This window comes from Medicago truncatula, chromosome 1 (assembly GCF_003473485.1).
Source record: "Medicago truncatula cultivar Jemalong A17 chromosome 1, MtrunA17r5.0-ANR, whole genome shotgun sequence".
Lineage (NCBI taxonomy): Eukaryota > Viridiplantae > Streptophyta > Magnoliopsida > Fabales > Fabaceae > Medicago > Medicago truncatula.
The window spans coordinates 56,487,754-56,508,006 of NC_053042.1; the positions used below are offsets into that span (position 1 = coordinate 56,487,754).

Genomic DNA, 20,253 nt, shown 5'->3' on the forward strand with positions numbered 1-20,253 from the left:
TTCTCTTGCTCAAATTCAAGTTGAAAGAAAGCCATGTAGAACAATCAACTCCTTTCACTACGTGAATGAATTAATATTATTATTAATTTGTTTGGTTATTTATCCACCTCCATATATATATATATATATAATATATGCATTCATGTGTGGATCATTCACTATATGAAGCTTCTCTATGCTCACTGTGGTGAGCCAGAGGCGGAGAGTGGTCCATCCATGCTTCAAGTCTTTAATATTTTTTGTGTTTAGTATACAGTTATAAATAAATTTGTTTATATAGACCAAATATATTTATATGAAGAAACAACCTAACTTTGTGTTTAATAACTCTGAGATTTATAAATTTGTGTTTAGTAAAGTTATAAATAAATCTATTTATATAAAATAAAAAAAATAAAAAAACCTAAATTTACATTTTTAAGACAATAAAATTAGAAATAAAAAAGTGATGCTACAGGAAATCCAATTAACACAATTCCTTTTCCTGCTTCATAGCAGCTAAACAATAACAATAATGTTATTTGGTATGAACAAACCTCAATGAGCGGGTTTAAAGGGAGAAGCTGTGTTATATTACCTCATCATGAAATACGCCAAACAATATGTGTTATATTATTAAAGGGAGAAGCTGTGTGTAATTCGGTCCTTATTGGAGATCACATAAGGCGTAAGTGATATCCGATAAGAACCAATCACATTTAACATGCATCATCATTTTGTGAAGATGCTTTTCGCGACAACGGGCATTTTCAAACAAAAAATGACAAAAGGTTCATAAAAATGTCAGCATATAACCAAATAAATTCTCACTTGCCACACAAAGTAGTAAAATGCCCATGTTCTTGACGGAGCTCGTATATTAGTGCTTGCATTACGCTGGTTTATAATTTTTGCATTTATCATCGTAAATTTTTTAAAGTGCCATATTAGATGTATCAGCTAGAGAAGGAGAGGAGGTTAATTGAATATTTGTGACTTTTCTTTTCCTCTTTGGGTACTATAAAGGAGTTAATTTAGCTAGATAAAGGCAATAATAAGCTAGAAATCAATCATCTGTATTATTCTACACTACGTTGCAAAATACAAAATCTGCTTGTGTAGATGAGATAACATATTGCCACAAGAAAAAGAGGGAGTTATGAAAAAAAGATTGTCTTCACTCTTCAAGCATTGGTTGTGGTTGGTTCCAAAAGTGGCTTTCTTAGCTCCTTGATCAGTTAGTTATAGATGAAGTGACATCCGTCGTAGCCTGTTGAGAAGCAAAAGGTAGCAATTATGAGTTTGTTACTTTGGCATAAAATGAACCAAACAAGTTTACTAAATTAAATTACTCACTAGGGTCAACTGAAACTAATACGGCTGTCCCTCCAAACTCGCAAGTGCCACCAGAAGCTTTCGTCCTTTGCCAGTAACTATTGAAGGCATAGGAAGCATGTGCAAATACACTGTCGGGCTGAAAGCAAGGCCCGTTCGGCTGAATCGAACTGCAGTCTGCTCCTGACCAACAGGCATAATTCATGGCCTCTTCGATGATTGGATCTGGAACTGATGCCTTAGCTACACACCACAAGCTGGCCTGTGGGGCGGTGTTGGACCGTGGCGGCACACTTGGTGGGGGGTAGACTACGGGTGGCTGATATACAGTTGGGCTTGGGATAGTACCTCCACTAGGGGATTGAAAAGTACTTGGTGGGCTGGGGATACTGCCACTGCCACCAGTAGGGGAAGGTATGAATGGTGGTGTTGGCTCGTAGTATGGTGGAGCGGGCTCAAAATAAGGTGGGCTCATCGATGGCCCGGGTGGACCTGGAAAAATGATGGGGGGATTCAGTATAGGCTCTGGTGAGCCTGGTATGTTACTGGGTGGGCTTGGAACAATTTCAGGTGTTGGTGTTGGAAAGTTATCTGGTGGGCTTGGAACAATTTCAGGTGTTGGTGTTGGAAAGTTTTCCGGTGGGCTAGGAGTTACGGTTGTGGGGCCTGGAGGTGGGCTTTGGGATGGAAGATCAGGTGAGGTGTAAGGAGGTGATGGTTGGGTAGGTTGTGAGCTTGTGGGTGTTGGAATAGTGGTAGAAGGAGTACTGCTACTTGGTGGTGGGTATACACAATATGGAGGGCTTTTTCCTGGAGCTAGTGATTCATAAGGAGGCAAAGATAATGGAGAGCTAATACCATAGGGTTGTGCATTTGATGAATATATAGATGGATCAAAATCAAAATGCTTCATTATTTTCAACTTCTTTGGGTTCTTGTTGATTACAATTCTTCTGTGTTTAGGGGCTTTCAACAGCCTTATTGATCTATTTGCATCTGCAAAGTGGAAAGTAAGAGGCTTTTGAGTTCTGAACTCACTATCGTATCAAATTTATTTGATCTCAATAACATAATGCAGTTGCAACTATATTTTGGTGCCCTTTGTTGCTTGGCTATGACTTATTAGACATAAAAATATGACATGCAAACAACTTCCATATATAACCTATCTATGCAAGATCATAGATTCATGGATAATTACTTTTAGCTAGAAATTAAAAAGTTGGGGTAACACGGTTAGTACAACTCTCCTTTTTAATTTAGAAAAATTGATTGATAAGAAAAAATGCATGTGGGATGAACCGATTTACCCGGCTTGGCTTACCACAATGAGTGAGAGAAATAGTAGCTAAAGTCAGGCAGAAAAGAAGCATCCTTGCACTCCTTCTTCCTTTGCTTGTTGCCATGATCCAGTTGCAATTTCTGTTGGTGCAATGCCACCAGATGCAGAGGCTTCTGGTTGTGCTTTTGCTTCACTTTTGCACTCTAATTTCAGTGCACTGAAAGACCTAAAGGTAGAACAATGTGAGGTTTTATACACAAGCAATTTGGTAACCCCTAGAATCGTCAAGAGTAAAGGAAGAAGAGTAGACAAGTGGTCCTGTTTGGGATAAAGATTGATTCTTTGGGGAAGAGTAGACAAGCGGTTCTGTTCGGGATAAAGATTGATTCTTTGGGTGAAAAATTCGATGCACTACTAGTACTATCTTTGGTTGGAGAAGTATTGTATGTATGAAGGAATGCTAAAAGTGCAATCATAAATGTGTATTTTATGGGTATTAGTGCACCGTTTAAACAAATATCCTTTTGTGCTTGCATGAGCTCATTTCATGGTGGTATATATGCTTACTTCAACCTTTGGAAAAGTTGAAAGTCTGGTTTTTCAAGGCCCCCTTTTTTTTTGCTTGCTTTCTACTCAAAGTTCGCTTGATCTCCTTTTCCTCATGGAAAGACTAGCACTTCCCCTTCTTGTGGCGTGAGAAAGAGGGATTAGTCACAGTAGATACAAATAAATATATCGGTGTCATAAATCTCAAATAGAATACATGCATAGAAGTTCTCTCATGGTTAAGAAGAAAAAGAAGAGAACTAAAAATTAAAAAAATGAACAATTGTAACATAACTTTATATAAAGTGCATCCAATTGTGTCTAACTGGAGATCATTCTTCCAGTATCGTTTTCCAACTCATCTATACTAGTACAATACAAATAAATACACACTATTTTTTGTTTTGTTTAATTCCTAGTTTCTGAATCTTCAACTTTGTAAATCCTTCTCTCCTATTTCTGCTGCTATTTGGAATACGCCTACCTAAGCAGACAACTCATGAGGAACAAGAAAGCATGCATACACCTGGTCGATATGCCCATGCTGGGGGTAAGCGAGCATACTTTTCCATTCCTGGCTGCTCATCAAAAGGATGTTCCACTAATTTAAGTAACCTACGAACTTCTCCAAAATCACCGATTTCTGCAGCATCAATTGCAGTCTGGCAAAGATAGTTCCTGAGAATATATTTAGGATTTACCATATTCATGGAGGTCTTCCTCTGATCATCAGAAATGCCACTTGTAGAGAGCTGCAAAAACCCAAAGCAATGATAGAGATGTCAAAAGCACAGGCCATCTTGGTCACAATTGATTTAATCACACATAAAGTATCACTGCAACTTATGCATCAAGAGTGTCAATATCTTATCAAATCAACAATTTGTGAAAAGAAAAAAAGTACAGACACCAATTATATCACATGGATAAGCAAAATTTCAAAAGGTATCCAAATGACCAATCCATGACACTACTTGGAAAGACCAGTAATATTCAAATCCTTCAGCAAGTTAAACTATGAGTACTTGCTCATCTATAATCTGAATAGAAATGTGCCAATGATAGTATGCATCTTCAAAACTGCTTGTTAAATAAAGATAAATGAACCAAAAACTTTACAAGCATTGATCCAAGATTATGCCACTCGAAAATTAAGAATTATTTTCTACAAGTGCCTTGGACGACTAAAGAAAAACACAAACTATTATACCTCGTGTATATAGGTTTTCAACCAACTTGTCCACGCTTCTTTACGCTCTTGACCAATATCTAATAGCACTGACTTTAATGGCACTAACAATTCATCATCTGGAATGCTTGTGTCCGCTTTAATATTTGAGAGTGTGCGAAAGAAGTTTGTATAATCAACTTTGTCAACAGCCATATTAGTAAGAAGTTTACCAATCAGCTGTTTATTATACTTAGGGAGGCCAAGCTTTTTGGTCATTATATCTTGATAATCATCCATAAATTTTGTTCCATATCTGAAACAGACCAACCATAAGGTAAATTTTTCTCCTATAAAGAGGAGTGGGTGAAGGCTATTAGAAATGGTAATATTACCTTTCCAAAGCATAGTTAGCCTCTTTGTCATTTATCAAATGAGCAGCTGACAGTGTTGTTGTAAACTGTGCAAGATTCCACAAACCAATGTCAGGCTGGTTTGCAAAACAGTATCTTCTACCTGGAAGGTCTGTGGTATTTGGGGTAAATTTAGGATCAAAAGCATCCAAAAACCCAAATGGACCATAATCAATAGTAAGACCCAAAATGCTCATGTTATCCGTGTTCATCACACCATGAGTGAAACCAACCCCCTGCCATCTAGCAATCATGGAAGCAGTACGCTCAGCAATCTCTACCGCCCATGCTGATATAGAATACCATTAAAAAGAACAAAGGATTTATAGTCAGTATTGTAGTTATTTTGAAATAAAATTCATAAAAGCAACTGAATAACCCATAAAATAAAGATAACATAATAAAGTCACTAGTAAAAAAATAAATGGTTGCATAGCTTCCATTGTGTAAGTTATAATCGAGAGGTTGAGTGTACTCTAGCAACTGTAACTACATAAGACAGAGCTTGGTATTTTTGAAGTGGTTGTACATGTTGGCAAATACATCATCCTTACTGCCACACTCTGTTGTCAATGCGGAAATGTGGCGCGGCCAACCCAAAAATTGGCGCGGGAGCACGGCGCGTAGTGAGTGCTGTTTCGGCGGTGCGGCCCAAAATAAATTTAATACTAAAATACTCACGCTATTAAAAAAAAATACTAAATACCTTAAACATTACAAAATTCATGAAAAATACTAAAATACCTTATATTACAACTATTATTTTATTACTCAAGTAGTGGTCTGTTATTTTTTATAACCATTATTGATTTATTATTAATAAATAATACTATTTTTATTTAAAGATGTTACTATTGTTTTTTTTATTTATATATATAAAAAAAAAAAAAAAAAAAAAAAAAAAAAAATCTATTGGTTTTTTCCTTAAATAAAAGGTCAAGAGGCCGTGCAGGGAAAGTAATAAAACAAAACATTTTTTTTAAGCCCATTATATTTGGGTTTAAATTTGGCCGGCCCACACAAGTCTTCACTAACAAATAAACCCTAGACCTAATTCTGTGCATGCAGCCGCCGCAAAAACAAACAATTTTCTTCTTTCATTCACTTCTCCTTCTCAATTTTTTCATAGTGCAATCAAAGATTCTTTCATGTCTTCTCATTCTTCTTTCATTTCTTCTCATTCTTGTTCTCTTGACCGTGGATCAAGGGTACAATTTGACCCGCGTTAAATCAGATCCAGCTGCTCCAATTGTACGATTTTGACCTTGAAAAAAAGGTTTTAAGTGAATATCAGCCGCTTTGACCCAATTTTAACCGCTCCGCTCCACCGAATATCGGCCGCTTCACCCGCTTTCTCCAAACGCTCCGCCTTGTAGCGCTGCGTCGCATTTTGTCATTTTTGGCTGCGCCACGATAGCACCGGTAGCGGCCGCTATTGACAACAGAGCTGCCACATTACAAAATCTTGCACAATACAGATCCTCATTCACTACTTTCAAAAAGTGCTGGAAAGCAATTTATAGAAAGAACTAACTGGACCATATAGGCCTACTTGACCAAGCCCAACATCCTGCCACCAAACCAACCCTATTGCTTGGACCCCATCCAGGTTACCCATATCCAAGACTAAGAATAACTGGCCTGGCTAACTTAATTGACTGGACCTAATGCAGAGATACACTTGGACAACTGTCAAAATAAGATGGACTTGGTGTATAAAGAAATTTCTCTTCCTGACCATGACAGAGATGATTCTGGGTGTTATCTGCACTACCATGCAACAAGGGGAACAATGTCACCCCAACTCTTCATATATATAAAGGTAAGATGTTCACTCAATAGTCTAAAGTAAACACACTGATTTCTCAGTCTCCCTGTTTTGGGCGTTGTTTCCCTTATGGAGCCTTCATAGTCTTGGGCAGGAAAAGTAACTGAATGTTGTGGTTCATAACGTAGATAACAGCATCATCTTGTTGAAAATAAAAAAAAAATTGTTGTCTGAGTTTTAAAGGAGCCAAATGACCCTTCTCTACGACACGTGAATATAAATGATCTAGAAGATATAACAAGACAAAAGCTCAAAAAAAAAAATATTACTAAAGAAAAATGAAGTTTATTTTCTTTTTTCTAGATGTTCAAGTAAACCAAACACTGAAACAGAAGGTGCACATTATCATTATTCCCAGTCAACCCAAGTTGGAAGCTGTATAGCCTCACAACACTAATGACAAAAACAGGAGGCCGTGAAGCCCCAGAAGTAGATTACCAAAGAATTAAGCAGAAAATAACAGCCATACCTGCACACGGTAGGTTTATACAAAATTCAATATCATATCATAGTATGATGAAGGCAGCAGTCTAATCCAGAAAACATAAACTTGACCACTCCAAGATAAAAAAGTTTCACTAGTTTGTGTGTTGGGTTAGACTGTAGCATGTTATTTTTTATTTTGTTTTTTTGCAAATGCAAAGAGAAATTCAATAACCACATCCAAGCACACGGTGTGCAAGGAAGGAAGCAGACAACATAATCTATCTTATTGCCTTACAATTAGAACATTTATGCTTATATGTGGTCAGAATTAGCTTAATTAATGCCATATTTTCCGTCGTACAGTTATGTAACTAATCTCTAAGTAGGTTCACAAAATCAGGTACTACCAGCGTTGTTTTTTTTTTTTTTTTAAATAGCAATCGTGACCGAATGGTGTCACACATTTTGTGTCAATCACCGTAGGCAATTTATGAAAGCATCACCTGCCATTATGGTGCCACAGGTTTCAATCCCACTCTTATATGGCTGAATTGTTTCCCTCTGCCATAAACTGCTAATCCGTGATTCATAACATTGGGTACTAGTACTACCATTGCCTAGGCAAGGGAATTTTAGTCTTGTGAACTTTTTTTCTTAATTTTTGAGTTATATGGGCTCTTATATATGTCTGTAACAGTTGAAATCATAGTTTGGGCATTAAGCTCGGGATTACTTGGTTTCAGCTAGTCGTTTGAATTCATAGTTGAAATCATAGTTTCAGCTAGTCGTTTGAATTCATGTAATCAATTTACACAGAAAATAATGAATGAGGAAATTAGGGCATTAGGTTGACTGATATTTAAGCTGAAGGACCAAATAAGTGAATAACCAATCAAAAGTGTTTATTCAGTTCATGAACTTTAAACTGAGACTGAGCGACAATGTTTAGTGGCTATTTAGTCCTTCAACAAAAAAATTAGGTGAAAAAGTAACCCCTCCTAAAAGAATGAGTTTACCTGCATACTTGTTTGATGTAAGATCCACGACTGAATGATCTTCATCACCCGTGCTGAAAGATAAGCTCTCACTCTTACTCATGTTTTCAATATGAGGAAAGTGGTGTTTAATAGCATAGTCTGCCAAAACACGAACAATCTCCAGGTCCTCATTACTACCTCTGGAGGCATGTAGTTGGTATGACCCAAAACGCAGAAAAGATTGAGCAACTCTACAAACGATTGCACCCTGTTCTTCCTTTGGATTCCCACTGCATATGCGATATTAACAACATATTAAAATAATAAAAAATTAATCTGTGCAAAATACATACACGCTAGACTGTAAACCCAGGGTATCGATCTCCAAATCCATATTTCTATCATATAGAATATACAACTTTTACTTTTTTATTTGTTTTGTGATCTAATGGTTAAGTTCTACTATCATGGAATGTGACACATGGAGTTGAAGAAAGTTTGATATTGAGTATGCTAAGATAGAGAAAAGTTTCTTGGCGTAACATATATAGTATATAATATAGGTGAAAAATGATTCATTAAGAATAGTGTAAGTTGTGAAAAATAGTAGGAAAAGGCGAGTGAGCATACTCGTAGAACATATCTCGAGTAACCAACTTTCCAGTGGTGACAAGAGAAAGAGCACGGGTTGTTGGAATCCCGAGATGATGCATTGCTTCACTGCAAAGGAACTCTCTGACGCTGCTACGTAGCACAGCAAGACCATCGGCAAAGCGACTGTAAGGAGTCTTCCCAGCACCTTTAAGCTGTAGCTCCCACCTTTGAGAGTTAGAATTGAGTATCTCCCCAAGAGTGATTGCTCTACCATCACCCAACTGGCCAGCCCACATACCAAATTGATGTCCACCATAGCATTGAGCATAAGGGAAGGCACCAACAAAAGGTGATGCACCAGAGAAGAAAAGGGGAAAATCAGGTCTTTGAAATCTGAAAGTGAATGAATGAATATAATATAGTTAATAGATTGAAATATGATGATATGATAGTAAGTAAATAATGAGTAAAGAAATGTGAGAAACTAACTCGTTATTATCTAAGTCAAGTAGTTCGGCAACGGATTCAGACCATACAACGAGTTGTGGATCATCTACTGAAACTGATGGTGATACTTTTGTATAGCAAGCATGCAATACCTGCAAATTAAATTAAATTATGAATTAATAAGATTATTTTTATTTGCGAGATGAGATCGCAAAGCAAATCTTGTCGTCGTAAATGACTAACCTCTCTTGGAAAGGGATCGGTTCTTGGATCAGAGGGTAAGTCTCTAACAAAGGAATTATCCCAATTCAGATCTTCAAGTTCGCGTTTCTTCTTCTGAATAAGGCTTTGATTCTTAAATTCTTGAGTTACAGAGTCAAGCAACGGTGCTGACAATCCCTTCTCTGTTGAATCCATCATCATTCTGCAGCATCTAACAGGGTATAAATGGAATTTCCTTATGCCACCGCCGCGTCGGATGAGTGAGTTTGGATACAACGACAACAGACGAGGGAAACAAATACTACTAGTAGTTAATAGTACCATCATCTTTCTCTTCTTTTTAATCAAATCTTCGCTCGGGTGGGTGGGTGGGTCAACACAAACACGTATACTACTTTTTATTTTTATTTTTATTTTTATTTGTTGCATTCCATTTTCATATTTTTCACCACATTCTATTCTGTGGTGTGTGGTGTCACTCTATTTTATTTTTGTTGCTCATAACTCTACACGTAACCTCCTCCTATTCATCTTGTCAAAAATAATCCATAATCAAACTAACTAAAATACTCCAACACTTTTAAATATTATCCCATTCACCGGGGACTTTGAGGTGGTCAGTATCAATGACTTCTTGAGTGCAAAAATGGTCGGTACTCCTCACAGTTTAGTCCCCTATCCTATCATCACTCCAAACACATCTGTCATTATAAATTGAATGAATCAAACAGTGGCGTAAGAATCCTTGTTGCACTAGCCAAATCAAAGTCTATTCTTACAAGGTGCAAATATGTGAGGAACCAAAATTCAATTAAAATTTAAAAGATACTAAAGTGAGAAGGTCTCAATTTCATATGGACCTAAAACAATTAATCCACATTTTTTAAAAACATTTTTTTGTTTTGTTATCATGTTATAAATGTGAACGAAGTTTCCATCGTCGTTAGCAATAACTAACTCCATCAGAGAATATGGAGGAATTTGTGAATCACCAAAAATAAAGGACCAAATTAATGTGTATTTAAAATATATAAAAAAGGCTTAAATATGTTAAAGGTCCCTGTAAGTTCGCTCATTTTTTGTTTTCGTCCCTGTAAGTTTCTTTGTTCTAAAACAAACCCTGTATTTTGCTAACATTTTGGAAAAGGTCCTTGCCTTCAGCTTCCGTCAACAAAAACGTCATGGTGGTTAACGAAGCACACGTGGCAGTTCCTGAGTTGGCAAAGTTGATGAGATGGAATGAGAGATGATAAGTTGTTAAATTACAGGGACTAAAATCAAAAACGTAAATTGACACAAGGATGAAATTAAAAAAACGTTCAATCTTCTTCTTCCTCTCAAATTTCAATCTTCTTCTTCCTCTCAAACTTTCCCCAATCTATCTCATACCTTGCGCCCTTGAACCAAAACCCATATCCTTCAACAATTTATTCTAATTCCATCACTCAATCATATTGTGTGTTTTGATTGTAATGTTAAGTTGAAACGTTGTATGCTACTTAAGTTTGATTAGTTTAGTGATGTTTGTTGCAATTGATTGCAAATCCATTCATAAAGTTTGTAGATGATAATAAAGGCAAGAATACATCTTTTTCATCCCTCTTTTTTTCTAGAATTCCTTCTTATTCTTCCAGATCGCTACCAATTACCATACATAAATAGTCAGATCCCCTTTCATCTTTTCTCACTCATATTCAAATTCAAACCCTAATTTCTCAAATTTTCATATGTTGAAAACGGAAGGTTGTGGAAAGGGGCATTTCAACATACACATATTTGAAAATCCAAAAGAAGTGGCACATGGGTTTCTTCCATTTTAGCAGCAAGAGACAAACAAGAAACACAGGAATCTGAGTGATCCATGGCTTATCCTTTTGAAATATCAAACTAGTAACGAATCTATCACATAATCATTTTGTTGGGTGAAATCGTGTATAATCACTCTTATTAATTGTGAAAAAGGTTGTTTCATTGTGACAAAGGGAGAGAAAGCAGAGCCATTTTCAACTATGTAATTTATTAGAGGGTATAAAGTGTAAAGTTTTAGGTTGCATTGTCTCTAACAAGATTGTTTATGTTATGGGTGTTGTTTTCTTACGAGACAGACAGAGTATATCCTGCAGAAAGATATGGATTTGATCAATAATAACATAAATAAGCCCAATAATTTTGTCCCTTTTTGTTTGAATTGTAAACCATATTGTTCAGAAATATTACAAAATTGAACACGAAACATAAGTTTGTATATGGTCATGCACAAACGACGTATAAGACAGCATTGGCAATTGAATACTGGCATTTTTAATTGGTACGGAATATATAGTAACCATTAATTCTGTTCTGGGACCATTACCATTGTTCAATTCAAGCTCACCACAGTCATCAAGATTAGGGGGGACCATAGTGTAACACGCATGGCCGTATCTAAAAACATTTGAAATCACGGACAAATGTTATATTTGCTTAAGACCTATTTTATATAGTTTTTTTTTTTTTTTTTATCATTCCTCAAAAAAATGTATACATCTTTTGTCTAGATTTTATTCTTCCTATCTTTTGAGTTGTATAATTATCAACCAACGTTTTATAATCAATTATTCTAACATTTACCAGGTGACATGAGTAAATTCCTACAAATGAGCCATAAAATATTTTGTAACACCTTTACTCTCAAATGGTATTTCAACTTTTAAAAGCTTCTGGTTAAAAAAAAAAAAGCTTTTATATCCCTTTTTGTAACAAAATAAATGGCATTAATTCAATAAATAATTTAATATTGAGAAATGTTACTTGGACGATATTTGTGTTGTCCAACACGGCATTTATATATGATGTAGATACAATTTCACTTTTTTTATTAGCTTTTTTTTCTTTCTCTTTTCATGAGTCAAATCAATAGTATTTTGTTTTGAAGAGTCAAATCAATATACTCTGACATATTTGTATACAATGTCAAATTTTAGATGTTCAGTCAATGTTCCCGAATATTAAAGGTAAAAAGAGACGGAAATAAGAAAAATTTGTACCATCTTTATTTGTAGAGACCGATATTGACATCTATTTAAAAAAAATATATGATTCATACTAAAAAAAATTACATTAGTGAGAGAAAACTTCATAAAATTTTGTGACAAATGAATCAGAGAGTAACTTCATTTTTTCATCATTAATGTTACTTATTTCAGTATATGTTGACAGCAACTGATCCATGTAATCAACATGATTGATAAGATAATTGAGGTTTGGTTAAATTTTGCAAAGTATGCACATATTTTAGAGTATAAAAAAACATTTTTTGGGTAAATATTATACATATGAAATAATATTCCCCATTGGCTGATATAGATGATTTTGTTTGGTGGTGCCAGGAAGCAATTATATAAGAAGGAAAGGTGCCCTATAACTAAATCAATATAATCATTAGCAGACGAAGTAAATATGGAATATTACGGGGTTGTGGGTTTGGTACTAGCCGTTTTGGTATGGATTTGGTTGGCAATGGTGATGAAACATATAAGAGTGAAACTTGGTCATCAGCTTCCACCTGGACCAAGATGTTGGCCAGTGGTTGGCAACATTTTCCAGCTAGGTTTGTCACCACCACACGAGTCCTTTACAATACTGTCTCGTAGACATGGTCCTATCATGACCCTTTGGCTAGGTTCCATGTGCACCGTAGTTGTCTCTTCCTGTGAAGCAGCCCGTGACATGTTCAAAAACAACGATGCGGCTCTTGCAGGAAGGAAGGTTTATGAGGCCATGAAAGGGAATCATAACCATGGCAGTGAAGGTTCACTCATAACTTCTCAATATGATGCGCACTGGCGCATGCTTAGGCGCTTGAGCACCACTGAGTTCTTTGTGACTAGTCGCTTAGACGCTATGCAAGGTGTGCGTGCAAAATGCATAGACCGCATGGTTCACTTGATAGATGAAGCTGCTGCGGAATCTAGTAATTGTGCCGTTGATGTTGGCAAATTCTTTTTCTTGATGGCTTTTAACCTCATTGGAAACCTTATTTTTTCAAAGGATTTGTTAGACCCTGAAATGGAGAGAGGGGCTAGATTCTATTATCATGCGATTAAGGTTATGAAATATGCTGGGAAACCCAACGTTGCGGATTTCTTCCCCATATTGAAGTGGCTTGACCCTCAAGGTATAAGGAGAAACACACAGTTCCATGTTGAGAGAGCTTTTGAGATAGCAGGATGGTTCATCAAACAAAGGATGGAAAATGATATTGTTGGAAATGGAAACAGTAAAGACTTCTTGGATGTGCTCTTGCAGTTTCGTGGGGATGGTGTCAGCGGGCCCTACAGTTTTACTTCAAGAACTATTAACGTTGTTGTCTTTGTAAGTAGTCAACTTCATATTTGGTATAGAAAAGATATATGCAGGCTAATTTTTCACATCAGTTCTCTTTTTGAATTTGTCTTTTATAAGATAAGATTCGAATTTCAAGTACTTGGAATAAGTGCAAGAGCAAGATTAAAATATTGTAAAAATGGACGTAAAAAAATCCATTTTTAATTGCTTTAGGTATAAGTTGGAACTGGGCATGTTAGAAATTTATGGAAGATGCTTCTAAAGAATGATAACCATCACAAAAAGTTAATTTATGTCAAATCATGGAGAGAATAAACAAAGATTGATAGAGAGAAGAATCATGGCAGTTTGTGACATTGATAGTAATATTATTGTGTTGTAGGAAATGTTCACTGCAGGGACAGACACGACAACAAGCACACTAGAATGGGCGATGGCGGAGCTTCTGCACAACCCAAGAACCCTATCAAAAGTGCAAATGGAACTAAGGAGCAAAATAAGCTCTGATAGGAAAATGGAAGAAAAGGACATAGAGAGTCTTCCATACCTCAAAGCAGTTATCAAGGAGACGTTGAGACTTCACCCACCTCTTCCTTTTTTGGTTCCTCACATGGCCATGGACTCTTGCATGATTGGAGACTACTTCATTCCAAAAGAGACACAAATTTTAGTGAATGTTTGGGCAATTGGGAGGGATCCAAAAGTGTGGGATGCTCCCTTATTGTTCTGGCCAGAAAGGTTTATGCAGCCAAACATGGTAGATTACAAAGGACACCATTTTGAGTATATACCTTTTGGTTCGGGTCGAAGAATGTGCCCGGCATTGCCGCTTGCCTCGCGTGTGCTTCCACTGGCCCTAGGCTCCCTCCTCAACTCCTTTGATTGGATTTTGTCTGATGGTCTTAAGCCAGAGGAAATGGACATGACAGAGGGAATGGGAATAACTTTGAGAAAAGCCGTTCCTTTGAAAGTCATACCTGTACCTTACAAAGGAAGTCCCGTTGCTGCTGCTGCTGCTGCTGTTGCAGGGGAATGAAATGTTGGCATAGAACTGTTAGCTACAAGCAAACAAAAATGTATGAATAATATATGTTTCTATTCGAGACTCTGATCATCGTGCACAGGCGATCCCAAGCTTTCCTATGTGTAGATTTGTTACGCTGAATGTAAATTAGTGTTGAATGATTTATCATTTATGTCTGATTTAAATATTGTTTATTAAAAAGCAGGGCTTGATCAATGTTGTAATGCCATTACCAACCGGAACATAGTGAGTGTAGACTAAATCCTTTCATCAGCTGAAGAGGTGAAGAAATACCAACCAGTAACTACCAACTACATCCCATCATTCACACTAGATTGGCTCTTTTTACGTTTAACAGCACAGAAGTCTTAACATACCAAAAAAAATACATGTAATGTATGGAGTTTATCATTTCTGTTGCTGAGTTCTAACCTTCTGTATCACTTCTTTTTTATCTTAATCTCGGTCAACCAGAGTTGGTAAAATACATATAGAAAATTTACCTAAAGTCCACACAGATCTAAGGAATTCAGCTATAACTAAGAAAATGTTCAAGGGCAGTTTGCATCAAGTCATTCAATCTTAAGTCATTTATTTTATAATTTCTTATTTTTCACATAAGTTTCACCTACATAAGCCATAAAAATACCAACATAATCCTTCAGTTTGAATTTTGCCTTCACCCCACCCCCTGAAACGTGCATATAAAACATTTACTTGTTGAGAGGTTATGAGTGTTCCAGATAGCCACGTTAACAAGGCAACCACCAATACCTAAACAAGTTTACACATTTAACCAATTTAAAGACGGTACTTAAAAGAGATGGCAGTAGAAGCAACATTCCAAAATCCAAAAAAGGGAGAATGTGCGATGCATTCTAGCAAAGTCAAAAAGGCATTGTACTTCAACGGATCTACAATTATTTACAGCCTCTGGCATAATATGCAATTTCCTAATGAAGTTTACGCTTACACCTTCGGATTGCAGCAGCTCTAGAAGCATTTTCATCATCACATTCAGGAGATTCTTCCACAACACTCTCCTCCTGCAGAACACGCCCTCGGTTCCTAGATATCTTCCTGATAGGAGTCACAGCCAAAGCTTGTGTGGAACTGTCACCACCCATCTCTTCCTGTGATGGATCAGCCGCAGTACTGTACTGAATCCTATGTGGCATTAGCTCTTTGCCATCAGGCACAATATCCTTCATTATCTGAATTTGAAAACAATGTCAACGGAGTTACAAAAAGAATCGTAATTCAATGTACAGGACTTGAAATGAACAGAGTAATGTATTATTTGTCAGCATAAGTTCCATAAAAACAAAATGTGTAAGAAAACTCCATTAATATTGATGATTTGAATTTCCAACTTAACAAAAAGTGGGCATGTCTATACCTTCCAATCTTTGTAATCATATCTGAAGACAAAATGAGTGTAAGAAACTTCTTTTGACATTATAGAGTTGGCAGCAGGAGCATTCTTTGGTGCTGAAAAAGATAGCACATATTCAATTTAAGTACAAACAGTGCAAAAAAATAAAATGAAAGCAAATAGTTGGGTAATTGTGACAGAAGCAAGTCTTACAAACATAGTGTGAACGTTTGTCATCCATACTGATTTCAGCGCGACCATCTTTGACCAAGAATGAGAGGGCAAACAGGTTTTCAACTGTCTGAGCAAAAGAAAATCTGTTCAAAATGAGGTGTTCAAGTTGGACCTTTTTGTTTTCCCTTAATATGTTGAACATGGTTGACATGTTTTTGTCAGTATCAGTTTTTTCCTCTCCCTCAGTATCTTGGAGCTGTTTGAAAGAAACAATAAGTAGCATTAAATAACAAAGAAGTTGATTCTAAATATGTTTTGAAATTGGATCAACCAACAAAGAAAACAGGTACTATGATATGATGTTGAAGATTGAAAAAACAAAGTGCACAATATGTAAGCAAAAGGCTTGATTTCATTGACATTGACACTATAAAGTTCATATTTGTTCCATAACGAGAAAAACAGGCAAACAAAAGTGAAGCATTAGCACATAATAAGGAAGAAAGGGAGACCTGTTGAGGTCTAGCAGTTGTAGTAGAGCGAGGATTTCTCTTTCTAGAAACAATGGTTTTGCGTTGTTTCAACTGATTTTCCATGGGACCAAGCATGGTAGAGGAACCATGAACAGTGAGGAAAATGGGGGAAACAGAAATGCCGAGTTTATGCCAGTCAATGGAAGCGGCGTTGTTGGGTGGGTGAGCATAGTGTTTGAGAAGAGATGAAACAAACTGAGAAGGAGTAACACCTTCGTTGACAAGAGATTTAACGGATCCAACAAGAGTGCGTGTCAGATCTAGAAGTGCTTCAGCGTCAGCAACCTGTTCTCGAGGTTTCTTCACTTGCTCATGTAACTTATCGAACTCGTGAAGGATTGAATCGAACTTCTCTGAATCACCGTTCATCAAATCATCTTTTTCCTCTGTCCAAATTCATTCATTTATTATTATTATTAAATAAAAATAAAAATAAAAAAATTACCATACCATTGATAAGAGACTTGAGTTTGAAGAACTCGGAGCGGATGATTCTGCGAATACTGGAGTCCTGATTCTCCTCTTCTTCTTCTTCTTCATCCTTCTCCTCCGTGGCGGCGGCGGCGTTGAGGCGTTCTCTCTTAACGCGACGAAACACTTGTTGTTCTTCTTCTCCTCTACGAGCCATTGCTTCTTTCTTTCTTTCTTTCAACCCTAAACCACTAACCGAGGGTTTTCAATTATGTTCTATACAATAGCATAAGCCAATAGTATGCTCACCTGTTAATTGCAAGAATCAAACCAACAACAAGATCAGAAAGAGTAGGTATGCAAAATAAGCAAAATATATTTACCAACATGAGAGACAACAATTATTCGAAAAACATAACAAAATTGAACCATTTATTTAGAAAAGCATAAGCCATAAATAGTTAGAAAAGCATAAGCCACCTGAGACAACAATGATAGTTAGAATAGCATAGGCCATAATTTAACCATTTATTTGTACATCTTCCATTTCCATGAGAAGTTAAAGAACATTAAACATTATAAAACAACATTAGTAACCGTAAAACAACATTATAAAACAAACAGCGCTACTATGTTCCATTGTCTATTTATCTCCACAAACAAGACATGTAGCTACTTGGTGCCTTGAGATTGATTCTTTATTTGGAAAATAGAACTTAACAACTAGTAGCTACTTGGTAATCTTCGCACAAGTGATTTACGACTACCTTCTATTATACATTTCATTGCAATATGTACTATCATTTCTAGATTTTCCCCCTTTTTATCAGGGATTCTTTTCTGGACATCTTATTATCAATACCTTTGTTCTAGTTCAAGATAAACAGACTAGCATCTTCAGATTATAAAGTCTTCTGAAACCCACATGAAGTGTGTTAAAAAAAAAGCATATACATATTTATACTGACATTCTTTTAATGTAATCAACTAGGTTTAACAACAATAGATGAAAAAACTGATGGCAATCAATCAATTAAAGAACATATAATCATCAGAGAAGAATCAGATTTAAAGGAAGATACATTCAATTTCAATTTTCACATTACCTAAATTAGGGTTTTTGGAGAGAGATGGAGATAACACAGAAGATGGAGGAGGTCAGGAGGATGCGCCGGCGGGTGATGGATGGAGAAGAAGGTGACATGTGAGTGGTCGCGGCGGCTGGCCGGCGGTGGTGTGGTGGTTGGGTTGTCTTGACTCGATTTGCTTTGTTGTTGGGAGAAAGAAGAGAGAAACGGCAAGACCAAATGAGATTGAATATGAGAGGATTTTTTTCCCCCAAATTTTAAAGAATAAAAAGGATTTTTTTTCCCCCAAATTTTTTTATCAAAAAAAATGGAGGTTTACTTTCCCGCCGCTCCATTCTAGTTAACATTTTCATTTTTCATATTTGACTTTTCGGATTCCGAATCCAAAGGATACTACCATCACTAACTCTCTCTTTTTTTTTCTTTTTTTTCTTTTTTTATAAAAAACATATACCAATAAACCAAACCAAATAGAGAATTGTTGTTCCCAATAAGGCTATAATACACAAGTAATTTACTTTTTTGCCCTCTCGGCAGTTAACTGCCGAGGAATTTGAAATCCGGCTGCAGTTAACTGCCGAGGAAAACCTCGGTAGTTAACTGCCGAAGTTTTCTTAACATAAACAAACGCAGAAACAGAAACATATACCATTTTCAAAACTTCTCTAAAATTCTCAATTTCTCCAATCGTCACCAAAGTTATTTTCACGAATTGCAAGCAAATCAACTGCACATTATCACAAGTAAGTTGTGTCAATCATTTTAATGATAATGTTAATTTGTTTAGGTTGATTTTTTTTAAAAAAATTAGAGTAGTTTGCATGTGGTTAGGGTTGATTTTAAAATTGACAATTTGATGATTGCATGTGTAGTTTAAGAATTGATAAATGAATGTAGTTGTTGCTTATGTTGTTTAAGTCATAATGTGATTTTGAATGGTGGCAAAATAACACAATTTGAATATCTTTTATACTTTGCACACAAAGTGTTTGATAAAATGTCTCAATGACAATTTTATTGATTGTTTAGTTAGTTTAGGCTATGGAAATGATAGAAATGATGTTAATTATAGTTTGGTTAAGTGTATATTGATTTTTTTGTTAGTTTAGGTTAAGAGAATTATGATAGACACAAATGATTTAGTTGTATAGAAATGATTAAGTGTGTGTTAATTATTGAATGATGTTTAGGTTATTATGGAAATGATAGACATAAATTTTATTGTAATGATGATTATATTGAATGATTTTAAGTTATGGAAATGATGTTCATTGTTGTACTTTTAATGAGTTTGATTATGTTTATGTTTAGCGTAGGTTTAATGTGTTTGATTAGGTTATGGAAATGATGTTAATTTTATTATTTTTTGTGTGTAGATATGGCCGATCAGGACCCCATTGATCCATCTAAGATGATTGGTGGTAGGCGTGCGATGACTCAGAGCCACCGGAGGGAGAGGCAGAGCGGCCACATCCCAAAGAGGGTAGAGGTCGGAGGGGAGATGGTTCAGGGAGTTCGCATGAGGCTTCTCAAGCTACACAGCCTGAAGAGTCGCATGTGGTTGACCCGAGCCAGCAGGAGGAGTACCTGAATTATCAGGATCAGGTACACCACGATGTGACTGATGGTGGATATGACCAGGATCATATACCACAGCAGCAGCATGTGGTAGATGATGATGACATTGCAGCAACAGCTGCCCCCGAGGTGTTACCTGTGGACCCTCCCTTTTCTGGAGGACCAGCAGACTTATCTTTGCCGCACTCTTATGCCAATCATGTGGCGTTGCCGCTTTGGTATAATTCAGATAACGTAAGTGTAATTTTTTTAAATGTTTTTTCTTTATGTTTAATTATTTTCTTTATATGTGTGTTTGTTTAATTATTATATCCACTTTTATATGTGTTTTTTTTTTAAAATGCTTTTTCTTTATGTTTAATTATTTTCTTTATATGTGTGTTTGTTTAATTATTATATCCACTTTTATATGTGTTTTTTTTTAAATTCTTTTTCTTTATGTTTAAGTATTTTCTTTATATGTGTGTTTGTTTAATTATTATATCCACTTTTATATGTGTTTTTTTTAAATGTTTTTTCTTTATGTT

General features: G+C 36.0%; 4 protein-coding genes across 4 annotated transcripts; 1 reads left to right on the forward strand and 3 right to left on the reverse strand.

Annotated features, from left to right (window-relative positions):
- Nucleotides 1–940: 940 nt before the first annotated feature.
- On the reverse strand, nucleotides 941–3,277 carry LOC11424711 (extensin). The gene is made up of 3 exons (XM_003592805.4): nucleotides 2,639–3,277; nucleotides 1,336–2,310; nucleotides 941–1,249 (listed from the first exon to the last, which is right to left on the reverse strand). The coding sequence occupies exons 1-3, from the start codon at nucleotides 2,718–2,720 to the stop codon at nucleotides 1,218–1,220; spliced, it is 1,089 nt and encodes a 362-aa protein (XP_003592853.2). The 5' UTR covers nucleotides 2,721–3,277; the 3' UTR covers nucleotides 941–1,217.
- Nucleotides 3,278–3,409: 132 nt separating this feature from the next.
- Nucleotides 3,410–9,613, reverse strand: LOC25485754 (protein adenylyltransferase SelO). The gene is made up of 7 exons (XM_013615055.3): nucleotides 9,239–9,613; nucleotides 9,038–9,147; nucleotides 8,585–8,941; nucleotides 7,994–8,244; nucleotides 4,706–5,012; nucleotides 4,353–4,626; nucleotides 3,410–3,894 (listed from the first exon to the last, which is right to left on the reverse strand). Exons 1-7 carry the CDS (start codon nucleotides 9,542–9,544, stop codon nucleotides 3,640–3,642), a joined length of 1,860 nt encoding a protein of 619 aa, XP_013470509.1. The 5' UTR covers nucleotides 9,545–9,613; the 3' UTR covers nucleotides 3,410–3,639.
- Nucleotides 9,614–12,362: 2,749 nt separating this feature from the next.
- Nucleotides 12,363–15,183, forward strand: LOC11424712 (cytochrome P450 76A1). Its single transcript, XM_003592807.3, has 2 exons — nucleotides 12,363–13,570; nucleotides 13,926–15,183. Exons 1-2 carry the CDS (start codon nucleotides 12,656–12,658, stop codon nucleotides 14,577–14,579), a joined length of 1,569 nt encoding a protein of 522 aa, XP_003592855.1. The 5' UTR covers nucleotides 12,363–12,655; the 3' UTR covers nucleotides 14,580–15,183.
- A 119-nt stretch (nucleotides 15,184–15,302) lies between these two features.
- On the reverse strand, nucleotides 15,303–18,442 carry LOC11443787 (non-structural maintenance of chromosomes element 4 homolog A). Its single transcript, XM_003592808.4, has 6 exons — nucleotides 18,167–18,442; nucleotides 17,100–17,369; nucleotides 16,629–17,035; nucleotides 16,156–16,372; nucleotides 15,967–16,058; nucleotides 15,303–15,781 (listed from the first exon to the last, which is right to left on the reverse strand). The coding sequence occupies exons 2-6, from the start codon at nucleotides 17,275–17,277 to the stop codon at nucleotides 15,521–15,523; spliced, it is 1,155 nt and encodes a 384-aa protein (XP_003592856.1). The 5' UTR covers nucleotides 17,278–17,369; nucleotides 18,167–18,442; the 3' UTR covers nucleotides 15,303–15,520.
- Nucleotides 18,443–20,253: the final 1,811 nt, after the last annotated feature.